This window comes from Salvia miltiorrhiza, chromosome 1, assembly GCF_028751815.1.
Source record: "Salvia miltiorrhiza cultivar Shanhuang (shh) chromosome 1, IMPLAD_Smil_shh, whole genome shotgun sequence".
NCBI classification, from domain to species: Eukaryota; Viridiplantae; Streptophyta; class Magnoliopsida; order Lamiales; family Lamiaceae; genus Salvia; species Salvia miltiorrhiza.
Window position 1 is genome coordinate 56,884,752 of NC_080387.1, and position 27,276 is coordinate 56,912,027.

The 27,276-nt window shown below is 32.3% G+C and overlaps 4 protein-coding genes and 1 long non-coding RNA gene across 14 annotated transcripts; 3 read left to right on the forward strand and 2 right to left on the reverse strand.

Annotated features, from left to right (window-relative positions):
* The first annotated feature begins 13 nt into the window (after window positions 1–13).
* LOC130997275 (uncharacterized) lies at window positions 14–1,947 on the forward strand. Its single transcript, XM_057922545.1, has 6 exons — window positions 14–200; window positions 285–416; window positions 508–668; window positions 732–1,008; window positions 1,414–1,586; window positions 1,673–1,947. Exons 1-6 carry the CDS (start codon window positions 166–168, stop codon window positions 1,834–1,836), a joined length of 942 nt encoding a protein of 313 aa, XP_057778528.1. The 5' UTR covers window positions 14–165; the 3' UTR covers window positions 1,837–1,947.
* Window positions 1,948–6,950: 5,003 nt separating this feature from the next.
* Window positions 6,951–10,655, reverse strand: LOC130997329 (putative UDP-glucuronate:xylan alpha-glucuronosyltransferase 3). 2 transcript variants are annotated; one of them, XM_057922618.1, is made up of 4 exons: window positions 10,551–10,655; window positions 8,984–9,193; window positions 8,219–8,856; window positions 6,951–8,126 (listed from the first exon to the last, which is right to left on the reverse strand). In XM_057922618.1, exons 1-4 carry the CDS (start codon window positions 10,604–10,606, stop codon window positions 7,087–7,089), a joined length of 1,944 nt encoding a protein of 647 aa, XP_057778601.1. In that variant the 5' UTR covers window positions 10,607–10,655; the 3' UTR covers window positions 6,951–7,086. The 2 variants fall into 2 exon arrangements, with proteins under 2 accessions (XP_057778601.1, XP_057778608.1); XM_057922625.1 differs by lacking the exon at window positions 10,551–10,655 and adding an exon at window positions 9,420–10,371.
* Window positions 10,656–11,722: 1,067 nt separating this feature from the next.
* LOC130997357 (uncharacterized) lies at window positions 11,723–19,290 on the reverse strand. Its single transcript, XR_009093060.1, has 4 exons — window positions 18,724–19,290; window positions 18,540–18,635; window positions 16,792–18,454; window positions 11,723–12,529 (listed from the first exon to the last, which is right to left on the reverse strand). It is a non-coding gene; the product is annotated as an uncharacterized LOC130997357 (long non-coding RNA).
* LOC130997341 (uncharacterized) lies at window positions 12,536–15,585 on the forward strand. 2 transcript variants are annotated; one of them, XM_057922634.1, is made up of 11 exons: window positions 12,536–12,837; window positions 12,918–13,002; window positions 13,086–13,210; window positions 13,284–13,368; window positions 13,450–13,576; window positions 13,642–13,823; window positions 13,931–14,336; window positions 14,420–14,530; window positions 14,613–14,684; window positions 14,771–15,004; window positions 15,090–15,585. In XM_057922634.1, the coding sequence occupies exons 1-11, from the start codon at window positions 12,609–12,611 to the stop codon at window positions 15,276–15,278; spliced, it is 1,845 nt and encodes a 614-aa protein (XP_057778617.1). In that variant the 5' UTR covers window positions 12,536–12,608; the 3' UTR covers window positions 15,279–15,585. The 2 variants fall into 2 exon arrangements, with proteins under 2 accessions (XP_057778617.1, XP_057778624.1); XM_057922641.1 differs by having other exon boundaries at window positions 13,666–13,823.
* Window positions 17,792–26,620, forward strand: LOC130997285 (uncharacterized). 8 transcript variants are annotated; one of them, XM_057922567.1, is made up of 7 exons: window positions 17,792–17,922; window positions 18,063–18,136; window positions 20,158–20,346; window positions 21,098–21,536; window positions 21,623–22,548; window positions 22,629–23,852; window positions 24,937–26,620. In XM_057922567.1, the coding sequence occupies exons 2-7, from the start codon at window positions 18,073–18,075 to the stop codon at window positions 26,592–26,594; spliced, it is 4,500 nt and encodes a 1,499-aa protein (XP_057778550.1). In that variant the 5' UTR covers window positions 17,792–17,922; window positions 18,063–18,072; the 3' UTR covers window positions 26,595–26,620. The 8 variants fall into 8 exon arrangements, with proteins under 8 accessions (XP_057778550.1, XP_057778580.1, XP_057778559.1 ...); XM_057922576.1 differs by having other exon boundaries at window positions 17,816–17,927; XM_057922561.1 differs by having other exon boundaries at window positions 17,840–17,966.
* Window positions 26,621–27,276: the final 656 nt, after the last annotated feature.

Genomic DNA, 27,276 nt, shown 5'->3' on the forward strand with positions numbered 1-27,276 from the left:
TCACAATATCACATGCACAAAATTAAAACAATTTAGGAAGACGAGGAGTGAGAGTGACGATTCGTATGATAGATTGAACCCCATCTTGGTATATTTAATCTACCCAATTAGTTCCTAAGTTTAAACAACAAAACTCGAATCAAGATCTTCTTCCAATTAACAACAATGGGCGGTGATTCTGCTTCCAGCGGATGTGAAGGGTTTGTATCAGTTTCTTATCTTTAGTATTTTTGAATTTGTTTTCGTCCTCACTCTTAATTATTGTCAAAATAATATTTCGGCAGATTTCTGGAGGAAACGAGAGAGGCTTCTCCGGCGAACTTGCTAATCAAAGTTGAATCTTTTTCTTCATTCTCCGTTAATCATGGGCTTGGCAACTACGAATCGAGGGCTTTCGAAGCCGGTGGCTATAAATGGTGTGTTGATTTGTTTCTTTAATTTTACTATTAATGGTATAATTAGTTGGTTGAATCCAAATTTGCAATAAATCCTTATATATTTGGACAGGAAGCTTATAATCTTTCCAGAGGGTAAAGATGAAGGCTGCCATGTTTCTGTTCACTTGTGTATTGCAGAAACCAGTTCTTTGGCTGTGGGGTGGGAGATTAATGTCATCTTTGCCTTCTTTGTGTACAATCATCGCATGGAAAATTACCTCTGCTTTCGAGGTATTTAATTTTTGTTAGGGTTTTGCTCAACGTTTTTGTCGAAATCATATATGTTTTATGCAGGGACTACGCGGAGATTTAATGCAGTTGTTCCCAAATTGGGGTTTTCCAAATTGATCTCTAAGAAGAGTTTGATGGATCCCAGTAAAGGGTTCGTTGTAGACGACAGTTGTGTGTTTGGGGCCGAAGTTTTTGTCATCAAACCCCAGCGAATTAATGAGTGTTTGAGTTTGGTGAAAGCTACAGCTCCGACTATTCATGAATGGAAGATTTCCGGCTTCTCCAAATTGATAAACAATTCTTGGACTTCGGAAGAATTCGTTGTTGGAAATTACAAATGGTAACTTTAATTATGTTCATTTTGTGTGACCGTAGCAATTAAATTGATCCACACTCTTGCTGTGGAATAACAAATCTTCTAATGTTTATAGCAAAAAGTAAATGGATCATATTATGTTTTGTACAATTAGGTCATTAACATTCACAAATTGAGACAAATAATTAAATTCTAAATTCAACTACGGTGAGTGTTTTTTATTATAAATATTAATAATGTATAGTTCATTTGGTACTTATCGGAGGTATTCACATCGGAACATAAATATTGTTATACATTATTTTTGTGAATAAATGAGGAGTGCTGAACATGACTCTTTAGATTACAAATTAGTATCAGGCCGTGCAATCAGATGCACTCAAGTTTTTTCTGTTAAAGTTTAAGTTGTTTGTGTAAATACTTTTTTAGGAACGTTACCCTGTATTCGAAGGGAGATGCAAAGGCAAACGGCAAGTATATCTCCATCTTTTTATCATGCAATGATTCGAATAGCTTCGCCCCTAATCAGAGACTTAAAGCAGAGATTTGTTTGCGCATCAAAACTAAGCTCGGCCTCAATGTTAGCCACCACACTAAAAACTGTAAGTGTATTTTTAAAAAGTGAGTAGTACGTGTATTTATTTTCTAACTTACAAATTAATTAATATCATATATTTTTTGAATGCAGTTAGTCACTGGTTTATGTCATCCGCACGAAGTGGTGGATATAGTGATTTCATGGCAGTTGCTGATATGAACGATCCCAGTAAAGGCTTTGTTGTCGGTGACTGCTGCATTCTTGAAACTGAAGTGTCGGTCGCAGCTCTTGTTCTCGATGCTCCTAAAATATAATACTCCACTACTATAGTCTTCTGTTTCATGTTTTTATTTTATGTCTGGTATGGGAACTATTTTCATCGTCTTATTTCAACCATTTTTTTTTGTGTCTGGGAAATGAGATTTTTTGTTTGGATGCATGGTTTAATTTTGAAATGGGTTGCTACTCATTAGCATGCACTGATTTGCTTTAGTTTATACAACAGAAATTAAAAACACCCACAAAGTAGCATTTTCTTTTTTCATCTTTTTTTTCTTTTTTTGGATTTGGAAAGTGACGATTCTTGTTTAACAGTACTTAAATGTAAATAATTATTTTCGAACTGATACTTTCGAATCAACTTAATTGCATGCTTGGGGTTTCGGCTATGTGATTTTGTAAGTTTTCATTTTCGTTATCTAGTACTGCATAGTTGATTTTTTATTTCTTAAATATTTTATAGGGTTAATTGCCCCTAAATACACCATCTTTCTTTGAATTTTACAATTGCACATCACATTTAAAATTCGCCCCTAAATACACCACATTTCCTTGAATTCTACAATTGCACAATACCTTTAAATCCGCCCCAAAATACATCACCTCTATATTTTTTCTGTTTTTGCACAAGACTAAAAAATTTTCAAGAAATAAATTAAAGTGTTAATTTATAAATTTAAATATCTTTTTAGCAGCGAAAATATAATAAATAAAATTCTTTATAAAGTTTAAAATCATATATATATATATATATATATATATATGTGTGTGTGTGTGTGTATAAGTATTTTCGTAAAGAAATAAATTCTCTAATAAATTTTTAGAAAGAACTTGAATTAAAAAAAATAAACAAGTCATAACATTAAGAAAATAAAATGAAACTTTTATTTTAATAAATTTCACACGAATTCGATATAATTTGGAATTTAGAGTTACAATAATCAAAAGTACCACATGAATAATATAATGAGTTTGAAAGAAACATTTTTTTTATTATTTTTTTTAAAGAGGTTCGACGCGCCCATTCGACTCTCCACGCGCCTCCAATGTCATTTACCTGAAATATTAAATATGGGATAAGCATACATAGTATACTTAGTGTGGGAACATGCAATTATTGTCCACGTTAATAAAATGATGACACATACGATCATAACATTCAAAACGACATAGTTTTGCCAATCTGGAAGCCACGTCATTTAAAGTGGTAACACCCTAATCTAATTAAAGTGTTAAATATAAATTTAAATATCTTTTTAGCAGCGAAAATATAATAAAAATAAATAAAGAATTTTATTTTATTTTATTATATTTTCGCTGCTAAAAAGATATTTAAATTTATAAATTAACACTTTAATTTATTTCTTGAGGATTTTTTAGTCATGTGCAAAAACAGAAAAAATATAAAGGTGATGTATTTTGGGGCGGATTTAAAGGTGATATGCAATTGTAGAATTCAAGGAAATGTGGTGTATTTAGGGGCAATTAACCCTATTTTATACTCCATATGTTATGTGACCATATATATATATATATATACATAATATAATATAATAATTTTTTTAAAAAAAATTGTTACAACCAAAGAAAGGAAAAAACTCACTCACACTCTAGCTTCTAGGGTGACTCGAACCCCCGACCTATTGGTTGGAGGGGAAGCGTCTTATCAACAGACTGCGCTTATATTATATAATATAATATAATAATAGTACCACACACACACACCGAGCACTCTTTTTCCTTTCCTGGATTTTCCCTTTGGGTTTTCCATGAAAAAGTTTTAATGAGGCTCGGCCCTTAGTCCGCTTTTTTGTGCTTTCAAGGGTTTTAGGTTCTTTTTTCTTTTCTTCTTTTTTAATAAAACTGCATTTTAATAAGTACCACACACACACACACACACACATATATATATATATTTATATAGATATGAGTTCGAATTCTAAATGGAACAAAATATGCAGTAATTTTAACGATTATCAAGTTCTTATGGAAGTTGTAGTTTAAATTCTAAATGGAACAATATATATATATATATATATATATATATATATATATATATGACATAATCACGTTACATAATTTCGTTTTGAATGAACTATGTAATATTTTTGTCTAAAATGATCATATATGTTCAGCAAATATAAATAAATTATTCAATAAATGTAAATAATATTACTAAAAGATTGATATTAATAAAATTTATGGTCAGGAATTTATAATTTAATTGCAAAGTGTTACGATTAACTGAGTATGCGAAACTTTAAAATATAAGATTGCTAAATTGAAACAATTTTCATAATGGGTTGTGAGATAATAATAATAATAATAATAATAATAATAATAATAATAATAATAATAATAATAATAATAATAATAATAATAATAATAATAATAATAATAATAATAATGCATCATCTTACTTCAATAACATCTCACAATAATTTTTATTTCAAAGGACGAGCAATATTTACTTCAACCCATATATTGGAGTACAATTTAATTTTTTTAATACTCATGTTATTAATAATTAAATTAAAAAATATATTTTATTTTCTTTAAAAAAATAGTGTATCACGTGCATTGCACAAGTAAAACTAGTTATATATAAATGGATTAAAGATTTATTAGCTGAGTATAAATTATGGTATTGCTTATTTAATTATGATTTCTTAATCATCAATCCTATTATTCTATAGAGCCCTGGGTAGTGCTTTTTTTTTTTTTTTTACATAATATACAAACTTAAAAATATATAAATTCGAGGTACGTTTATTGTGAAGAGAGGTTAAGTTATTTATAATAAAATGAATTAAAAAAAAAAAGTTTATGACGAACCCTACACCCAAACCCCCAGCGTATTAAACCCAACCTCAAAAAAGTACGTTTTGCTATAGCCCATTTTGCTTGTATTTAATCTAGGGAAAAGTATCAAATAAGCCCCCGTCGTGGTGGCCCTTTTCACGTCTGGCCCCCTATAGTCGAAGGGGTATCAACTAAACCCCTAAACTAATTAAAATCGAATAATTTCCCCCCTCTGACCTAACGCCGTTAAGTGTCCGTTAACGTTTGGGTTTAATTGCACCATCTACTTCAGGGGTGGATCTGTACCCTTTTTTTTTATATATAATTTCAGCAACCCACCCCCGGCATCAACTTAACTGACCCCTGTACTCATCGGCTCCAACTTACACTTTGTCAGCTCGCACGCGCTCAATCTCTTGATCGTCGACTGCTTACCGCCGACATACAGCAACATCACCAACTTCAGATGTGGACCTGGATCGAATCATGCTTGGTCCAAATCCATATCCGTATTTTTTTACTTAGGTCATGATCCGGTCCAAATATCCATTAGGTCCAAAAAAATGAGATTCATGGCCAGATCCATTAGATTCACAGGTTCTCGAGTCTTGACCCGGATCCATTCTTTTTTCTCTTTTTCGGGTCAGGACTCGAGAACCTGTGAATCTAATGGATCTGGACATGAATCTTATTTTTTTGGACCTAATGGATTTGGACCGGATCCTGACCTAAGTAAAAAAATACGGATATGGATTTGGACCAAGCAGGATTCAATCCAGGTCCACATCTGGAGTTGGTGATGCTGTTGCATGTCGGCGATAAGCAGTCGACGATCAAGAGATTGAGCGCGTGCGAGCTGACAAAGTGTAAGTTGGAGCCAATGAGTACGGGGGGCGGTTAAATTGATGTCGGAGGTGGGTTGCTGAAATTATATATAAAAAAAAAAAAATAAGGTGCAGATCCACCCCTGAAGTAGAGGTGCAATTAAACTCAAACGTTAACGGACACTTAACGGCGTTAGGTCAGAGGAGGGAAATTATTCAATTTTAATTAGTTCAGGGGTTTAGTTGATACCCCTTCGACTATAGGGGGCCAGACGTGAAAAGGGCCACCACGACAGGGGCTTATTTGATACTTTTCCCTTTAATCTAACCAATTAGTTCCTAACCAAAAACAACAAAAACTCATTTCAAGATCTTAATTAATTCCAACAACAATGAATGGCTCTGCTTCTAGCGGATGTGAAGGGTTTGTGTTCGACACTTTCTCAACTTAAACACATTCAGCAATCCTTAATTACTTCATTTATTTGTTTTTATTTATTTATTTGGATTCCTTTGGACTATTCACCACTTGTTGCGGAAGTCTATGTATTGAACAATATATATTTTATTTTAAAGTTAATTATAGTTTTTTTTAAAAAGTTAATTATAGTTTATTGTTTGAATTTTCATAAAAAATCATTTTGATTATAACTTAATTCAATTTTAATTTATATGTATTATATAAGTTGAATCTTGAAAAATTATTTAATTAATCACGACAGTAGCATTAGTTTTTCTTTATCTAAATGATTGATTTCTAGAAAACTATCAAAAAAATAAAATAAAAACTATAGTAATCTCCATGTGGTATTTCTCAAAAAATAAAATATTGTGTGATCATAATTAAATGATTTCTCAACGTTGAGACTATAAAAAAAATAAATTAAATTTGAGACTATAAACTAAAATAGTTGGCTATAAATTATAATTAACCTTTTATTTTATTTTTATGTTCCTCACTATATAAATGTTAATTACATGTGCAAGAGCTTGTGTCTAATAATTTGATCTAAATCGGAGCCTGAGTTTCGCGTTTTGGTTTTGGTTGAAATTTGAGTTGTAATTACTCTCTCCGTCCCATGAAGCAAGACCAAGTTTTCTTTTTGGTCTGTTCTACGAAGCAAGACCAGATCTAAGAATAACAAAAAATTTACTCTTTATTCATTTTTTCACTTTTTCACCTACCACACTTAACACACAAAATACGAATTTCTTAATTTTTGTGTCGAAAAGAACTAAGTCTTGCTACATGGGACGGAGGGAGTACTTGATGAGTTATAATTTGTAGTGTTTGGATGATCTGGGTATTGAATCATTCTACGTCAGAGAATAAAAGAATGTTGTTCGCTTATTATTGAGTTTATACATAAATAAGTATTTTCTTGAAAATCGATTTTAGCTTTCACAAACTACTTTTCTACCGACGTCTATCCCTGTTCATAAGATGAGAGTTGAATCTGATACTCACCATATAAACAAAAGCATATTTCCCAGAAAACCATAACATGCAAGATAACACGACGTTACTCCTCAACCTCAAATCTTTATAAAAGCATCATTTCTATACCGTAAAACGTTAAATTTTCTGTCACCCCACATCAGAAAAAGAATGCAAGGTGCAAAAGGAAAGAAGAAAAAAATGAAAAAATAAGCCACATATTATAAAGAAGACAGTGAACCTGCCTGTGTCGATAATGGTGGTGGTGGCGGCAGAGTCGATGTCGCGTTGTCTGTCCAGTTCTTCTCCCCCCAGTGCCACAGCATGCTTTCCCAGAAGCAAAAATCTTCGAAGCAAGTTGTCAGCCGTGAGTCCTGTATCTTAATTTGCCAGTGGCCGTCGCTATAGTTGCCTTTCTCAGCCTGTCTGCGATCCCACTCCAACGCGGCCTTCTGCTTGGATCGAAGCAAGCAGTACTTCTGTAAGTTCTCCGGCATTGCATCATGGACCTTCCACCAGGTCCTGTGAGCAACGTCGCTTGCAAACTCCTGCAATATGTCGACGTTCCAGTTGCAGTCATAGTCCCGGAAGCATAGCCATGGTTTCAGCCCCAAATAGTGAAGCACGTATAGTACGGGCGGATCAGCACCAAAGAGACGCGTCTTCATCTCTTTTCTCTCCGGCTCATCACCAATCCAAAAGTGTTTCAAGAAATTCATGTGTTTAGGGATCCGATGCCACCATGGGAAGATCTCATTCAAGTAGCCCTGGTCTCCACCGTTGTAGGACTCAATCTCGTTGATGTGGTCCATCAGCAGCTGGAACGTGCAGTTTGATGGCTCGATCACCATCACTCCTGAGTTGAAGAGGGTCGCGTTGTTTCCTGTGGCTGTTATCTCTGGCATCTCGAAGAGGAAGTCGATGTTTCTGAGAACTAACAGATCAGCATCTATGAATATAATTTTGTCATAATCCGTTAGTTGCCAGAGACGGAATTTGCTGTAGTTCCATTCGTTGTAGGCATCTCGTTCTGCTTTTGGATTTCTGATTCTTTGAATTGTATGGATTTTCCACCCAGCCTCCGCAAGACCGCCCCTGTGGTAGTCGCTGATAGTATCATCAACAAGTATTACGAGATCACGAGTCGAACCTGCCATACGGATGCTCTGAGCTGCAGCAATTGCCCCACAGACATAGACATGAGCTGAGTGCAGAATAGTTGCATATGCTTCTCGCCTTGCATTACCTGAGTTCCAATTTTCTGCACAGATAGAAGTAGAAGTTCAAGAACAAACTGCCACAACCACAAGTGCTTGAATGAGTTATATATCACACTATAACATTAGAACTAACCTTCTGTCTTAAGAGGAACTGCAAGTTCGCATGACCCGACTGGAAGATTCAGCTTTTCCCTCAGTTTATTTAAATTGGGTTTATACAGCCATACATTGCCTTCCCTTACAGTTAGCTCTTTGCAAGTAAACAGATTAGGGGTCGGGAAACACTCGGTGATAAGTAGAAGATGCACAGGATGATACCCCTTGGCCGTTGCAGCTACCCTTGCTGCTTCAAGTTGTAAGTGAAAACGAGCTATGTCCCTTGCCCAGTTTTTCTTGGATTTATCGCAGGGAAGCTTCACTGCGATAAGATCCAGCCGTGGTTTACCCAGATAGTGAATTTTGGGTAAAGAAGGACAAGTGGGAATATCAAAGTCTTCTTCCTCATCTAGCCATTCTGGATATAATGTTTCCCAAGTGACATTGGGTGAGGCGTAATCTGTGAAAAGTACAATGTGATCTGCATCTGGCAACAACTGCTTCCACTGACTAATTTCTTCCTCGTTGAAATTCAACAACCCTATTCCCTTATACTCATCCCTGTCGGTTAATCTCTCCATTGCTGCCGATGCTTCATCCCAGTCGATATCTAAATGTGATGTGTAACTTTGATCTATGCCAAATCTATCACTTATTCCTTTATCGACCAAGTACCTTCAATGAAGTATCACAGAACAGGGTATCAGTATCATTGTGTGTAGGGAGATGGGGGTTGGGGGGGAGATTTTAATTACAGATTATAACACGGCACTAGGAATGATGAGTGAAGAGAAAAGGATACCTATATCGAGAACGGGACATATGATCTGAATCATGAATTGATGGAGGACGTAGAAATGTGAAAAATGCTCCAATTATGATGATGACCATCACAACCTTCAAGGTAGAGAACTTGAAGCTCGATATCCTGTCCATACTGGAACGATAAAGGGACCTGTCCCCATCTTTAAACACTCTACTTCTTAGAAACCTTCTTTTGCTTGTATCATCACTGAAAACAGCCAAAACAACGAGGACGATCAGATATAACTAGAATCACATTCGAAAGGGGTGACTTTGAAAGTAGCAAGCAATCTTAGAGCACAGTGGATATCTATGATATAACATACTGATTGTGAGAATATATCTTTGCAATTCCATCCAACCCCAGAAAACTCAAGTGCGTCAACTATAGTTAAGCCAGAGAATTCAATCAAGCGAAAGATGAAGGAAATTACTTGTTCCACTTGCTGCATACAGAATCCCATGCTCACAACACCCATACAAGTTGGAGCATTAAAAGGAAACCTAAGAACCTAAAGAAGCTGAAACTCAATCTGTTGAATCCGCCGTAGTCAAACCATAGAATTTGCTGATCAAGTCCTGACTGCTTATGCCTAACCATAAACATCATAATCCCTCCAACCCCACCCCAAAACAACGTCCACGGGAAAACAAAAATATCACCAATAAGATGTTTAGCAGTCCACATACTTCCAACCACTTCACCAAGCAGGCAAGTAGCCTGTTTAGTTACCAGATATTTAACCAAATCATGAACCTCCAACAATACTTCTACTAATTTGAAGGTTTGGAAATAGTCAACTCAACGACAATGGAAGGCATGTACACCAAATTTTCTCTATTAATTATTTGTAGAATGCACCAAATATAAGACCATACAACAAAATCTTCAATAAATTATTTTTGACAGCAGCACATACCCCATACACGTTACTGAAACATTCAACACCTAACACTGCACCTAAACCAGGATTAACCTTTTCCATTCTGAAACAAGAAAACTTATTATAATCTGAAGGAAACAGGAAGTTCTTCAATCCAAGCTCTCAACTACCTTATCACCAAACCATCACTAAAGTCCTCAAAAATTAGCTCATTAGCTCAAAAGATCCATAATTATATTCACACCGACAATCTCAGACACCATAACTCTGTGCCAGCCATTTTATTCCACTCTCATTATACACTGAGAGAAAGAATTAGACCCACCACCGTCGGCCACCGCCATGGCCTCTGTTTATTACATTCCAAATAATTGAATCGTTGATATCAAAGAATCCTAAAATTGACGATCCAGCCACAACTAAAAGCAAACATCTCGGAATGAACTGCATAAAACGAGCTACAAAATCCAAAACCAACAAGAGAAAAGAAGATGGAATACAACATCTACACGCCAAATAACCAAAATCATCAACAACAAAATAAGTTCTAGAAACAATCAAAGAAAGGAAACAACGCCAACGCGAAATCCTTCAAACATTCAGCATAAAGAATCCAAGAAACGCAAGTAGCGCTAAAAATGTAGAGAAACACAGCTAAAATTTAGTGAAACTTAGCCTTACTTATTGAAAGAGAGCCTGTGTCTGGACTCCAGTGACGTAGGCGAGGAGCCTCTCATTTTTCTGGTGGTTCAGTCGCAACTCAGAGAAGGCAGCATCTCATCTATACTAATATAAAAGCAGAGTTTTCTGCAGCAGCCATTTCCCGCCAATCAGCCCAGCCTTTAGCCCAATGGATTTTGCTTGATTATCGTGCACTGGATTAAGAGAGGGTCTGCATTTTGGCTCCAACATCAGCACGATTTTGAATTTGAAATTTGGAGCCCAAATTTCAGCAGCCATTTCCCGCCAATCAGCCCAATGGATTTTGCTTGATTATCGTGCACTGGATTAAGAGAGGGTCTGCATTTTGGCTCCAACATCAGCACGATTTTGAATTTGAAATTTGGAGCCCAAATTTCTTTTCAGCCAACTGTTTTCGAAATTCTATAAATACCACTTCATTATCTTCTAATTCTTCACACTTAACTTCTGGGATTTAACATTTGTAATATTTCTCATCCTTCTTTTTTCCAAAAAAATTATCTGATTTCGCACTTGCAATATTCTTTTGTCTTCTTCGAAAATTTCTATATGTTTCCTTTTGAATCATTTCTCTAATTGCTGCAGAGAGCCTTTCCATGGAAAGAGTTATTCCACTTATAAGTGGCAATGAGATGATTTATCTGATTTCGTACTTTAAAGATTCTCTTGTCTTCTTCAAAAATCTTCAAAAATTTCTATTTGTTTCATTTTTAATCATTTCTCAATATTGCTGCAGAGAGCCTTTCCATGGAAAGAGCTATTCCACTGATAAGTGGCAGTGAGAATGATGAATATTCTTTATGCTGATTTTTCAAACTTCACTGCATTTCGAAAAATTCTTTTTGTTGTCTATTTGAAAACTTTTTGTTTGATTTTCTATAATGAATATTCTGTATGCTCATTTTTCTATCTTTACTACTTTTCAAAAATTTCTTTTTCTTTGTCTACTTGAAAACTTTTTGTTTGCTTTTTCAAAAAGATGTTTGTTTGGAAATGGCTAAGCTATTCTGCAATGACAAAGTTGAATACATGATCATTTGTACAAAAATAAAGTACTTTGCGTTATTGCAGAAAGAATTTTCATAAAGTGATATGTAATCATTTTTTCCATGTTAGAATGTTTATATGCTAAGATATAATTTTTCGTATCACATTTTTAAGGAACCAAAAAAGGATCTAATATTTGTTTAATTTTTTTAAATGATTTTAGAAAAAAGTTGAAGATGGCTCCCCTGTACACCAATATTGATGCACTGGTGACAAATAAAACAACTCAAGCCATAAAAGTGCGCTGTGTGCGAGTGTACAATAGATACGTTGCTGGCTCAAAGTCCGAAATAATTCGAATTGAGTGTGTTGTGCATGATGAACAGGTTTTTGTAGTGTGTGTGTGTAATTGTATTTGGTATCAGATAATTTATTACAAAATAGTATTATATTAAAAAAAACTATGAAAGATATATGCATGTTCATTTATAAAAATATTGTTCAAACTGTTATATTTGAGTGTGTTGTGCATGATGAACAGGTTTTTGTAGTGTGTGTGTGTAATTGTATTTGGTATCAGATAATTTATTACAAAACAGTATTATATTAAAAAAAACTATGAAAGATATATGCATGTTCATTTATAAAAATATTGTCCAAACTGTTATATTTGAATGTGTTGTGCATGATGAACATGTTTTTGTAGTGTGTGTGTAATTTTGTTAATTTATTACAAAATAGTATTATATTAAAAAAAATTATGTAAGATATATGCCTGTTCATTTTTATGCAAATACCCACCTGCTTACCAATAAATACTAATATGCTTACCAATACTTCCCTGCAAATACTTCCCTTCATTTAAAAAAAAAAACTTTTTTCGTATGTCTATGAAAATACTTCCCTGCTTACCAATAAAATATGCAGTACAGTGTTGTCCTTTACCTGAATCAGTGCAAATCAGTGCATTCCTGTTGCATAACAATTCACATGTTAATATATTTGTAGGGAACACGGATACAATTGAGTGTGCCAAACAAACTAACCAAAATGTTTGGAAACAAACTTAAAGAAGGTTTGGTTTATCAAATAATGAATTTCATGGTCAAGAGAAATGGTACGAAGTGGAAGGTGACAGATCATGTGCATCGTCTTGAACTCACGCCAAAAACCATGATTTCGGAAGTATTTCCAAAGTGTTTTCCAAACTATAAGTTCTCATTCAAATCATTTGAGGATATTTCTTCAATTCAGACTACTGATTCAGTAGGAATGTTTGGTATGTGTTTTATTTTTTTGGTATTTGTGGGTTTATTGGTACTACAATGTGCAGTTTGGTAACCTTGGATTATTTTGTAGATGTTATTGGAGTGATAGCAGGGAAAGGGTTTGTGAAGAATGACTCCGAGTCAAAAATGGTTGAATTAAAGTTGGAGGATCAAAAGTATATGTTAATCTTTATTTAAGTTTTCACAGTATAATCATTATGTAGGTTTTTTGTTATTATAATATGATTTTATTTAACAGCCACAATCAAATCTACTGCACTCTATGGGAGGACTATGTTGATATGTTCCTCAATCAAGCTGATGCTGCAGACACAAGGGTTCAGATTATTATTATTCAGCTTTGTCGCCCTAACTTTTATCGTGGTATGAATTTTGTTTGATTTTTTCAGGTTGTATGTTGTGGATAATATTAATAGCTAACTTTGATTGTATGTAGGTGAGATGCGAGCATGCACATCTTACAATGCTTCTCAGATTTTTCTAAATTCTGATATTCCCGAAATAGAAGATTTTAGGAAGCAGTAAGTGTTTCATGATTGTGTAGTGTTGATATGCATTTTATAATTGTTGTTTTTCTTTAGTAATGTGTTGTTTATGTGTAGGATCATTGGGAATCAGTCATTTTCAGCCAGGCTTGAATTATCATTTGAAAAAAGTGTTGTTCAAACTGATGATTTCTTCAATGGAAACATAGTTGTTAAAACGCTCGATGATATTTTCACAGTTGAGGTAATGCATTTAATAGCTAAGAAGAGTAAATTTAGGAAAGATTATGTGTTTTAACAAAAGAACAGTTTCTTTGTTATGATTTTTGGCAGGATGGGGAGCATTGGATCTGTGCCAAAATAGACAATGTTGACTGTTATGCACAATGGTGTTATAACGCTTGCAGAAAATGCACAAGAAAAGTGGAAAAGAAAACTGGAAGATTTTATTGTGGTAACTGTGACAAATATGATGGAGTAGTTAATAAGAGGTTAAGTATATTAAATGCCATTAGTATTTAATTTATTCAATATGATTTAATAGGATGTATTGTACAAGTTTATTAAATTTTTCATATGTGATTTATATCTATTATAGGTATCAACTGATTTTGAATGTGGTTGATTGTACCAATAATGCTTCTTTATTGGTGTGGGATAAGGAGGCTGTGGCCTTGGTTGGGAAAAAAGCTGTGCAAATATCAATGAATGACAAAGAGGCAGCTGATGCCAAGATTGTTCCAAAGGAGATTGATGTAGCTTTGAATGAACGAGTTGTTATGTTTAAGATACAGATGAGATCAGAAGCATCTTTTGTGGAGGATAAGCCATACACAGTTACTAAAGTTTGCACTGACCAACTGGTCATTAATCATTTCTGGAAAGAGAACGATGTTTGTGGGCTTTCTGCGACCCTGGAGGATTTGTCTGACAAAGGTTATTTAGAGCAGTGTGAGTCTTTATCTCAAATTTCAGATATAACAATGGCTGGAGACCTTGGAAAGGTATTGTGTACTTGTGTATTTAAATTGTTGTGTTTCTTACAATTGGTTTAGTCACTGAAACCTAATTTCATTTACTTAAATAGGATTATGGAGATGGGAAAAGCACCCCCATGACTGTTTCACTTGCAGAGTCGCATGTTTTATCAAAGATTTCCCAAATTACAGATATATCAGCTGCTGAAGAGCTTGGGAAGGTATTGTATACTTGTGTATATTAATTGTTGTGTTTTTTACAATTGGTTTAGACATTGAAATGTATTTCATTTCCTTAAATAGGATTATGGAGATGGGTTGAGCACCCCCATGAATGTTTCACTTGCTGAGGTTTCAATGTCAGCTTTCGGGAAGGTATTGCATGATTTATGCATATCAGTATTTGTACTTTTTAATTAGTGTTTAGTTACTTTAAAATTATTTATTGTTTACTGAAATAGGATGGTGATGGGATGATCACCCCAAAGGGTGAAACATTAACCCAGAGTGCTGCATCATTGAAGATTATTAAGGAACCTAATTGCCATGAATTAGTGAAGAGGAAGCTGCTAACTAAGGCTGATATTTGTGGGATGTCTGCATCTGCAGAGAATTTGTTTGACAAAGGTTACTTGGAAGATTGTGAGTCCTTATCACATAACACTGATGTTTCAATGGCTACAGTTTTTGGGAAGGTATTGTATGATTTATGAATATTAATATTTGTACTTTAAATTAGTGTTTAGTTACTTTAACATTTTTTATTGTTTACTGAAATAGGATTGTGAAGATGGGATGATCACCCCAAAGAAGGTTACACAGACTGGGAGTGATGCATCATCGAAGATTATTAAGGAACCTAAGTGCCATGAATCTGTGAAGAGGAAGCTGTTGGATGATTTCACAAATGAAGAAAATGATAGGAAGAAGAAGGCGAGAGCTGTGAAAGTGAAGATTGAAAAGAATTGACGAAGCAAATCCTTTTGTTTTTTGAACTGATCTGTCTAAGGTTCTAAGTAGGAATGGTCATCTTAACTGTTATTTCTATTACAAACTCTATGTTGCAGTACTTTTGTTATGTTAGTTTTGGTTTGATTGCAAATATTGATGCTTACTTGAGTAAGCATCATATAATTTGCAGTCAATAGATTTAGATGACCTTATGTATGAATCTAGCAGTTTGTGTTGGTAGTAATTATTTTGTTTAATCTGCATGACCTTATGTATGAATTTGCCAGTTTGTGTTGGTAGTAACTATTTAGTTTTATCTGGTAAATGTGATTTAGTTTTAAATGTTATTTCTATACATTTATAATCATGTTTAACCAGCATCATTAACTAAAGTACATAATTTGCTAAGAATTATAATATTGTATATATGCTATAATTATTTCAGTTTTATGTTACAGGCCTATGAACTTAACTAAATATTAACTTATACTAATTTACTTTACTGGTGTAAGTCAAAGTTAATAATTTGTACTATATCTATTTACTGTGGTTTAATAGATAGAAAGTACAATCCTATATGAGTTACATATTCAATTTACATCAAATTTCTCTTGACCATGAATCTTATTTTCCAAAGTATTAATTACAGCTTTTATATATTTGAAAGTTTGATATTTAATGCACCTATAGATTTATTTTTTAATTATGAGATTTGAAGTTTGGATTGTATTCGATTTTTTTTATTATTACAAGTTTCATATTTAATGTACATATTTTTTTAACAGAGACAATATTTTACATGCAGAGATACTATAATTAATGCAGATATTGTATTTTAAATATTTATGTTATCAAACTGATGTTATAATGTATTAACGTTGAGTTGCTGAATTGAAATTTTATTGAGAAAAAGAAAAACGAAAGTAACAAAGAAAATAATGTATTAACGTTGAGTTATTACATAAATAGATAGTAACAGGGAATTAAAAACATCTATTCAGTAATTTCTTAACTCATTTCAAGTTTTTGAAAATAAATATATCATTAAAAATATTTTCAATTCAAGTTATTAAGAAGTCTTATATCTAATATAGGATATCATATAAAAAATATGATCTTTTTTTTTCAAATACAGAAATTATAATCTTATATGAATTACCTCTTCAGTTTATATTAATTTAATGTAAACTGAATTTGTTTTTTTGAAGTGTGAATTTAATTACTATTTCTTGTGTATTTGAAGCTGATATCATATGATTTAATGCAGATGTAGTTTTATTTTTTCGTTAAATGTCATTCAGTGTCTATGTTTAATATTTATGTTATCAAACATAAACAAATGACCACCGGGCAGGTCTACTCCATTAAATTTGAAAAAAAAATCACATAATTGACCACCAGGCAGGGCTACTCCATTAAATTTGAAAAAAATAATCACATAATTGACCACCAGGCAGGCCATCTCCGTGATCACCAGGCAGATCACACTCCATTCAAAGTCTAACATAATTTACAAGTAAGGTGATGTTACCTTATGCATAGTAGCCACAATATTTCATAAGGATTTTGTATGGTGTTTTGATCTTGGAGCCACAACATCAGTATATGACCTGTATTTTTAAGCATATAAATCAGTAAAATAGGAGATAGAGATATTTATGGGTAGATCATAAGTATATGGGCTGTACTTTCAACACAGTAAACTTTTCATAAATTTAAAGATATCTATGGTTTAAGATACTAATGAACTCAAAATTGAGAAATATGAAAGTGAGGATTCAATGAACTCAATACTAATGAAACTTTACATAAAGTTAAAATTTCTGTATTATGAAAGTGAGAATTCAATGAACTCAATATTGAAAAATATAAAAAGGAACCCAAAATTCCCAAAATGTCACATAAGATATATAAATTTAGTTTTATGAATATAATATTAAAATTTATAAAATTCTATTATGTATATATATATGTGAGTATAAGTCTGATCTGGGTTTTAAAAAGCCCGAGGCGCATGAGGCGCAAACATGCCTCGGAGCCTAGGCGCAGGGCTTTAAGCGCAGGCGCGGGCTTTTCGTAGGCGAGGCGCAGTAAAGCCTAAAAAATTCTAATATATTTACCTAAGGTAAGTGACGAACTGACTTCTAGAATTTAGATAATGGGTAATTCACTAATTTGTATATAAATTAATATTTAATAGATTAGTTCATATAGTACTAGAATATCCTAATATTTTAGAATAAATGAGCTGTATACCTCCTGCACACCACACTAATTTGCCTCACTCTTAATTAATAATATTTTATTAGAATAGTGGAATATCCTAATATTTTAGAATAAATGATATACAGCTGTATACCTCCTGCACACCACACTACTTTGCCTCACACTTAATTAATAATATTTTATTAATTAAGCCCACACTCCATGCGCCTCGCTTAGGAAAAAAGTTAGCATGTGTTGTTATTTCCTAGGAACTGTGAGGAGGTATTATCTGTACTGTCTTGACATTTGAATACTTGCAGGTTAATAACCACTGGATATTAGCTAATTAACTTTTATATAAATAAGTTTTGTAATAAAGGCTCATTTTTTCTCATCTGCAGATTCACTTACAGTGCTCATATTAGCAAATCTCAGAAGCTTATATTACTCAAGAACAGTAAAGTTGAAGTTTCTTTACTTTTAACCATTTTTGTTGTGAAAGTGATTATATTATTCTTCACCTTTTTTTTATACGAGTTTTTTTATTGAGGAATTTTTTTTTATTAATTTTTACTAATTTTTTCACATATTTTACAGGTGATTCTAAATGAGAAAGCTAACAAAATCGTTGAAGATTACTGGCGTCAGATCAAATGCAGAAAATTCTACTGGTATTTATTATATTTCTATCTTTGTGAATAATGTATGAAAATGAGTTCTTATCTTGATATTGGTTCTTCATTTTTGCTGTAGATCTTGAGTAGACAGTGAAGTTTTTATCTGCATAATAAACTTCAGTAGATCTTCACGTTTCTGTTTTTTGCTCTCCATTATTTTTTACATTTCTGTAAGAAAATCACATAAGTTTGAGTATTAGTAAGGAATGTCTTAGATAAAGTGAAAAATATACAACAAAGAAATTAAGTACACAGGAGGTAAGATACTTATCTTTTTTTGGCGGATTTTTGTACATGAAAATTGTGCTTAAACTGTTTGGAAGGACATTTAGTTAGTAAGTATCGAATTTCTGGTAATACAATTTATTGATGAATATATTGAGCTATAAATTACTACCTCTTTGGCCTTCTTATAAAGCCATTCCATAGGTAATTGTTCCTTCCTGTAGATCGAACTGGGGGCTCTGAAATTTTTAAATCAGCGTCTTCAAATCTGAAAAGGATTCGTGTTTTGGTGTTAGTTAATTTTGAAACTTTAGTGTAAGTCTAAAGTAAGGGTTAAGAAATCTCGGTATTTGTACCTTTTTGCTCATACTCTTCGGATCTGAAAGGATTCGGCGTTTCTGGTTCTTGGCTTCACCAATTGTGCATGTAGTGTCGGTAGGCGTGGCTGCACTTGCGAGAGACTTTCAGATGTTGTGAGTTTTAGGCTCTGTATTTGTACACACTGAATAAGCGAGATTTCTAAGTTTTCGAAGGGATTTGGATCAAAAAATTGGTAGTTGTGTAGCTGTAATTGAAGTTTGTGGATGGTATTGTGGAATAGTTTTCAGATTTGGATGTGGAGAAGGATGGGATATGCGGGGTATGGAATTAGGGTAAGAATTTAGAGAGAAGACTCTAGAATTCTAGAGTGAAGCGGCGCCTCCTAACCTTTAGAATGAAGGTGGACTTGAAACCCTAGAAATGAAGTTCTCTCTATTTATATTATTGTATCTTTATGGCATAATAAATTTAGTTGTTGTGGTAGTTGGCAGCCATATAAGATAATTATAATTTATAGTTTTTTGTGGTAATAAGAATGATAGGATATTAGATTGTAGTGGGTTCGAGAATAATAAGCCTGATGGGCTTCATATATGAAAAATCATGGCGTTAATTTATTTAATTCATGTCCAAAATTATTATTTTTAGTTTGGGTCATTTGTTTGGATTATCATCTTTTTTCTATTATATTGCTTCTATTTTTTGTTTGTTAAATAAGAAGGCCCGCATTAAGCGAGAGGTCTGCTCTTATATCATTGTTCCACTAAAAAATTTAATATCTCCTCCCCTGATATTATTTAGCTAGGTATTATTTATCTTAGTTTTATTTATCACCATTTATCTCAATTTATATATCAAACACTGTGTTCAAAATTATCATATTAATGTGAGTTGTTGATTCGTATGAAAATACGTGAATTATTGAATATTTTGCATTATTTGTTCAATTCCAATATACGTAACTATCTATTATGAACAACAACTTAATCAAAAATAGCAGAAGTATTATCATTTAAAAAATAATTAGAAACAACATAAGTATTGATACACATATATGAAACTATGTAATTTATATACAACAAAGTTAAACTGATAATTCAAATGTGACATTAAATTGAGTGTGTGTATATATATATATATATATATATATATATATATATATATACACGCATATCAAACTATTATACTATAATTTTTTATACAGTATACTTATATGTATATTGTCCAATCACTATGAAAAACAAGTTTTAGTTAATTAGGGTTTATTATATTATTTTGTGTTTGTGTGTGTCTGTGAAAATGAATAACAGACTTTTTAATTTTAATAAATTTATGTCGAAAATTCTTGATATATTCAACTATTCTATATTATATTTTTATGCCAGATTTGCTAAAATATGTATACTTCAGTGTTAAATTTAAAGCGATTAACTTATAAAATTCTTATTTTGTGTTGTCATTATTTGTAGATGTTGAAAGGTCTATCTCTTCAAATGTTGTGGAGAATGTAGATAGTGTTGTTGATTTTGAAGACAATGGTTCGAAATTTATCATTATTGATAAATTTAAAAAGCAAAAGAGATCTTTTTGTGTATCTTCATCTCCAAGTGATAATTCCATTATTGATCGTCGCAAGAAGAAGAAAGTTGAAAGTCAAGGTGATTAGTTATTGTTTAGTAGTATAAATTTATAATGATGTTATCTATATATACATGTCAATTAATATTTAATTTTATAAGTGTTGTGTTGTTTACAAATGAATATATATATATATATATATATATATATATATATATATATATATATATATATATAAAGAACATATGTTTCCTATAATTTGTGAGTTTATATATATTTATCGATTAATTTTTTATATATGTTATGTTTCTATCATGTTTTATATATAGTTTACATTGTTTAGTAGTAATTCTTTAATGCCTCAAAAGTAATTTATATATATATATATATATATATATATATGTGTGTGTGTGTGTGTGTGTGTGTGTGTGTGTTAAAATTTTAATTTATATTTATATTATGTTAGTTATTTTTGTGTAATACTATTGCAAGTCTTTGAAAGGATTCCAATTTTGCTTACTGTGAACATATTAAGCAAGTGTATTATATTTTTAGGTAATTCTTTATATTAAGGAGTACAACTTATGAAATTCAAATATGTTTACAATAAGTAAGTACATAGTTTTTTTAAAATATATGAATGATAGCATACATTGTATGAATAATTTAGTGAATGCTATTTGAGTAGAAGTTTTTTTACCGATTGGGTACTTATATTTTAGTTGCTTTTTGAAAATAAGTATGATAGTGCTTTGCATTTTCTTTTAACTTATTTTTGTACTTTCGAGTTATTTATATTGACAAATATATTTTGATTTTTTTTTTCTTCAGAATATTGGGATATTGGAGATGTTGTTCATGAATGTGAACATTGTTTTGCATTTTTTTGGTATGAAGAAAGATTGGCGAAGACTGTTAATTCTACAAAACCCAAATATTCATTGTGTTGCATGCATGGAAAAATTGAACTTCCAAAAGCTATGTGTCCGCCAAAAGTATTATATGATCTTATTTTTGGAAATAATGCCAAAAGTAAGCATTATCTCCAAAATATTAGATCTTATAATAATATGTTTGGATTCACATCAATGGGTGGTAAAATTGATCACTCGATAAATCAAGGCAATACCCCTCCGATTTTTCGATTGCATGGGCAAAACTATCATCTCATTGGTAGTTTGATGCCTATGGAAGGTTGTCCTCCAAAGTTTGCGCAGTTGTATATCTATGACACAGATAATGAAGTTCACAATAGAATACTTTCAGTGAGGTAATTTATTTCATTTGTGGTTTTTTTTTTACAATATTTTATACATGTAATTACTTTATATTTATAGTATTTTAATATTGTTTCAGGGATGTTGGAAATTTTAATGAATTACATACTGAAATTGTGCGTGATTTGCAAGCAATGCTTGATGAACAAAATGTGTTGGCGAAGTCATTTAGGATGGCTAAGGATCGATTAAGGGATGCAATCCAGCCAGATGTGAAATTGAGATTGATTAGTGAAAGAGGGAAAGATGCTCGAACTTATAATTTGCCGTCTACGTCCGAAGTAGCTGCACTTATTGTTGGAGACATAGATGATTCAATGGGCAATAGAGATATTGTTATTGAGTTCAAGAGTGGAAAATTGAAACGAATTAATGAGCTTCATCCATCGTATCTTGCATTACAATATCCATTGTTGTTTCCATATGGAGAAGATGGGTATAAATGTGACATTCCATTTGCAAAGGGTGTTGAAGAAAGCAAATTTTCGCGGAAGAAAATAAGTGTGAAGGAATTTTTGGCCTATCGATTGCATGAAAGACGTGGAGAATTTTCTATATTGTTCTATTGTCGACGTTTGTTTCAGCAGTTTATTGTTGATAGTTACACTATGGTGGAAGCTGGTAGATTGAACTTTTTTCGTTATAATCAAAATAAATTGCGATGTGATATGTATAAAGGTTTAGCAGATGCTTTGATACGAGGTGAGAGGGATCCAGCTATGCAGGGAAAACGAGTGATTTTGCCGTCTTCTTTCATTGGTGGTGCACGATATATGATTCAAAATTACCAAGATGCTATGACTATTTGTAGTTGGGCTGGATATCCGGATTTGTTTATCACTTTTACTTGCAATCCAAAGTGGCCAGAGTTAGTTAGATATCTTGATGCTAAAGGTCTAAAGTCAGAGGATCGGCCCGATATAGTTTCCAGAGTTTTCAAAATAAAGTTAGACAATCTAATTCATAGTGTTCGCAATGATCGAGTATTCGGTGTGGTCCGAGCAGGTATTTATATAGATTATTTTCTTTATACATATATTTTCATGAATTCAATATATATTCTAAATTAAACTTTCTTTTCTTAGTTGTTTACACAATTGAATTCCAAAAACGAGGATTGCCACATGCGCATATTTTGCTATTTATGGCAAAAGAGGATAAACATCCTGATGCTGAAGATATAGATAAGATCATTTCAGCGGAAATTCCAGATCCAATAGATGATGCTCAATATTATGAAGCTGTTAAAGAATTCATGGTTCATGGTCCATGTGGTGCCCTCAGAATTTCATCGCCGTGTATGATGAATGGTCGTTGTACGAAGTATTTTCCAAAGAAATATGTTGATGCAACAACTGTTGATGATGACGGATATCCTGTATATAGAAGGCGGAATAATGGGCGCGTTATATTGAAGAATGGTATATCTTTGGACAATAGATATGTTGTGCCTCACAATCGTGGTTTGCTTTTGAAGTATGGTGCTCATATTAATGTAGAATGGTGTAATCAATCACGATCGATCAAGTATTTATTCAAGTATATTAATAAAGGCAATGATCGTGTTACTGCATCATTTTATAATTCAAGCGAAGAAGATGATGAAGGGAGGGGCATAGATGAGGTGAATCAGTATTATGATTGTAGATACATCTCACCATGTGAAGCTGCTTGGAGAGTATTTGGATTTGAAATCCAATACAAAAAACCTTCTGTGGAGAGATTGAGTTACCATTTACCTGGTGAGCATGCGGTTATATTTTCAGAGGCAGATCGGCTTGAAAATATTTTGAATAGGGAAACTATTCATGAAAGTATGTTCTTAGGTTGGTTTGAAGCAAACAAAATGTATGCAGAAGCTAAGGAGTTTACATATCCTGAATTTCCTACAAAATTTGTTTGGAAAATTACGGAAAATCATCGGAGATGGGAACCAAGGAAACAAGGAGTTTCTATAGGTAGATTGTATTATGTTCCACCAGGTTCGGGTGAATCATTTTACTTAAGATGTTTGTTGAATATTGTTCGAGGTGCGACTTCTTATGAGGATATTAGATGTGTAAATGGTGTACAATATTCAACATTTCGTGAGGCTTGCTATGCTTTGGGTTTGTTAGAAGATGATAAAGAATATATTGATGGGATTGTTGAAGCAAGTAATTGGGCTTCTGCTTCATCTTTGATAAGGTTATTTGTGACGTTGCTTACTTCAAGTTCCATGAGTCGGCCTGAAAATGTGTGGAGCAGTACTTGGAATTTATTAGGCGATGATATCTTATATCAACAGAGATTGGTATTACGATATCCAGGTATGTTTTTATGATGCTTTGTTATTAGTTAAAGCACTCCTTTTGTGATAATAATGAGTAAATTTATATGAATATGTGAATGTATATACATTGAAAATATATGGTATGTTTTTATATTATATATTGAAAAATGACTTATAAAAGTGGAATAATTAAACTATTGATATATAATTTGATAGCATAAATAGAATTCCATATTTTAAAAATATTGAAACATAATTCAATCATTTAAAATTGATCTATAAGTGAACGCATTAATTAAAAATAGGGATATATATGGTGATTGTAAAAAATATATATTATAATATTTTATTATTTAGTAAGCTAAATAATATTTGTTGGTATCAAGTTTAGTATCATATGCAATTCATTTTTCATCAAGTATGTCTGCCTGTAATACTTCTATTTAAATATATGTATATATATTTGTTTGTATATATATATATATATATATATATATATATATATATATATGGGCGCGCTCCAGTGAGATCCCCTATTTTTCGTGAAACACTGAGGATAATGAATAAGACATATAATATTAATGAACAAGACGTATATCTAACGAACAAAATGTATATACTGATGAAAAATAAAATTTAAATAATTGGTAATGAATAAGACATATATACTGATCAACAAGGCAGTATATACTGATGAACAATGCAGTATAAACTGTTGAATAACAAAATTTAAAATTTTTTGGTTCCTCTAGGATTCGAAACCTGTGAAAAAAATTCTCCCTCCAGATACAATATCAGCCATAGGATTGATAAAATAAACGCACCAGATCGTGCTCTAGATCTCATTAAAATTAGGGGGTCTCATTGGCGCGACCCCCTATATATATATATATATATATATATATATATATATATATATATTATTGGCAAGTGTGTAAAAATGTAGCGTAATTAAAGATATTTTTTGTGCAAATGTAGTGTACCGTCTGTTTAGGATAGGTTTCAAAAGTGTACTTTGATGAAAAATATTAAAATAATATGAATTATAAGTATATCTATTAAATGTAATTCTATATTATTTTGCAACTAATTCCTTTTATTTTGGAAATATTTTTGTGTAGATTTGAAGCTTACAGATATTGAAATTCAAAATTTTACATTGGTTGAAATTGAGAAGTTATTGGGTGAGCTTGGTAAGAGTTTGCGTGATTTTGAAACAATGCCATTTCCATCTTCGGAATTCTTGGATATGAGCAATGATAGGTTGATCTATGATGAGTTAGCATATGATCGTGAACAATTGGCTAAAGATCATCTTGAATATCTTGAGAAATTTACTGATGAGCAGCATGGAGTTTACAATACAATTATGACTTCAGTGGAATCTGAGTTTGGTGGTATATTTTTTGTGTATGGGTATGGAGGAACTGGAAAAACTTTTATATGGAAGTCATTGTCTGCTGCTATTCGTTCAAAGGGGGAAATTGTTTTGAATGTTGCATCAAGTGGAATTGCTTCATTGTTATTGCCAGGTGGAAGAACAGCGCATTCACGTTTCAAGATTCCTATTAGTATTAATGAGGATTCTATGTGTAATATAAAACCAGGAAGTCCGTTGGCAGAGCTAATTTTGATGGCAAAGCTTATTATATGGGATGAAGCTCCTATGGTGCACAAGTATTGTTTTGAAGCATTAGACAGAAGTATTCGTGATATAATGCGAGTTCGTGATGAATCAAGGTTAGATGTGCCATTTGGTGGTAAAACTGTTGTACTTGGTGGTGATTTTCGGCAAATATTACCTGTTATCCCTAAAGGTAATAGGCATGATATAGTTAATGCAACGATCAATTCATCTTACCTTTGGAACAGTTGCAAAGTGTTGAGGTTGACAAAGAATATGCGTTTACGACAAGTGTCTGAGAATATGGCCACTGAATTGGAAGAATTTTCGAGTTGGATAGCTGATGTTGGAGATGGATTAATTGGGAGTTGTGGTGATGGTGTTTCTGTGATTAGATTACCTGACGATATTGTGCTTAAGAGTAATGATGATCCGTTAAGAACTATCGTATCTAGCACATATCCGTTGTTCCATAGTGATAACTCTGATTTGTCTTACTTGGATAATAGGGCAATACTTGCTCCTACTTTAGATGTAGTTCATTCCATTAATGAATACATGATTAATTTCAGGGGTGGAGATGGTAAAATGTACTTTAGCTCAAACAGTTCTTGCAGATCTGATTCAGGTAGCAGCTTGATCAACGATATTCACACTCCTGAGTTTTTGAATAGTTTGAAGTGTTCTGGTTTACCAAATCATGAATTGTTCTTGAAAGTTGGGACTCCAGTAATGTTGTTGAGAAATATTGATCATCATAATGGGTTGTGTAATGGCACTCGACTTGTGATTACAAGGTTGGGTTCTCATATGTTGGAGGGAAAATTACTAAGTGGTCACAATGTTGGCCAATTAGTTTTGATCCCTAGGCTCAATATGATACCTTCTGATATAAGATTGCCTTTCAAATTTCAAAGACGACAATTTCCATTGGTTGTTTCATATGCAATGACCATTAATAAAAGTCAAGGACAATCATTGGCACATGTGGGCTTGTATTTGAAGAAACCTGTGTTCAGCCATGGTCAACTTTATGTTGCTATCTCAAGGGTCACCAGTCGACAAGGTTTGAAAATATTGGTATGTGTTGATAGTGATGAAGAATGTAATAGTACTGATAATGTAGTTTATAAAGAAGTTTTTCGAAATTTGTAATTTATATTTGACTACTTTGTTTAATGGAAGAGACCACGACTAGATTATGTTGTTTGTTGTAGTTTTTAAGATAATTTTATCATAATTATGCACCTAAATAAAAAAGTTCAATGGTATTATATATTTTGAAATAATTTTTATTCCAACTTAAGTATAGGTTACATTAATCTGCATCTCCTTATTTCATTGTCAAATTAGTATATTTATTAGCTTCATTATCGAAAGTATAATGGGCTGTTATTAGTTACTACATCATTAAATGTACCAAAAATTCATTAATCTTATTAATTGTTAGTATATGAAATTAGTATATCCCTTTGTATTGCGCATATGGCATCTCTTTATGAGGTGCATATTTATGTATTATTACTGTAAACATAATTTAAAAATATTTAAAAACATTATGGTATTGAATGTTTTTACTTAGCCATATTGTGGAAAGTTATAGTAATGATGTTTTGTAAAAAAGTGACAAAAACCATGGAGAATAGTACGTCTAATTGCAAAATGGTAATACAAATACAAGATTAATTTATATTTTGCCATAATAAAAATAGATGATAAACACGTGTACTTGCAAATTTAATATATGTACAACATAAAGATTTGTTAATTGCAAATTAACAAATTTTTAATTACTTTATTTAGTATAATGTAGAATTATTGATGTTATAAGTCTGTG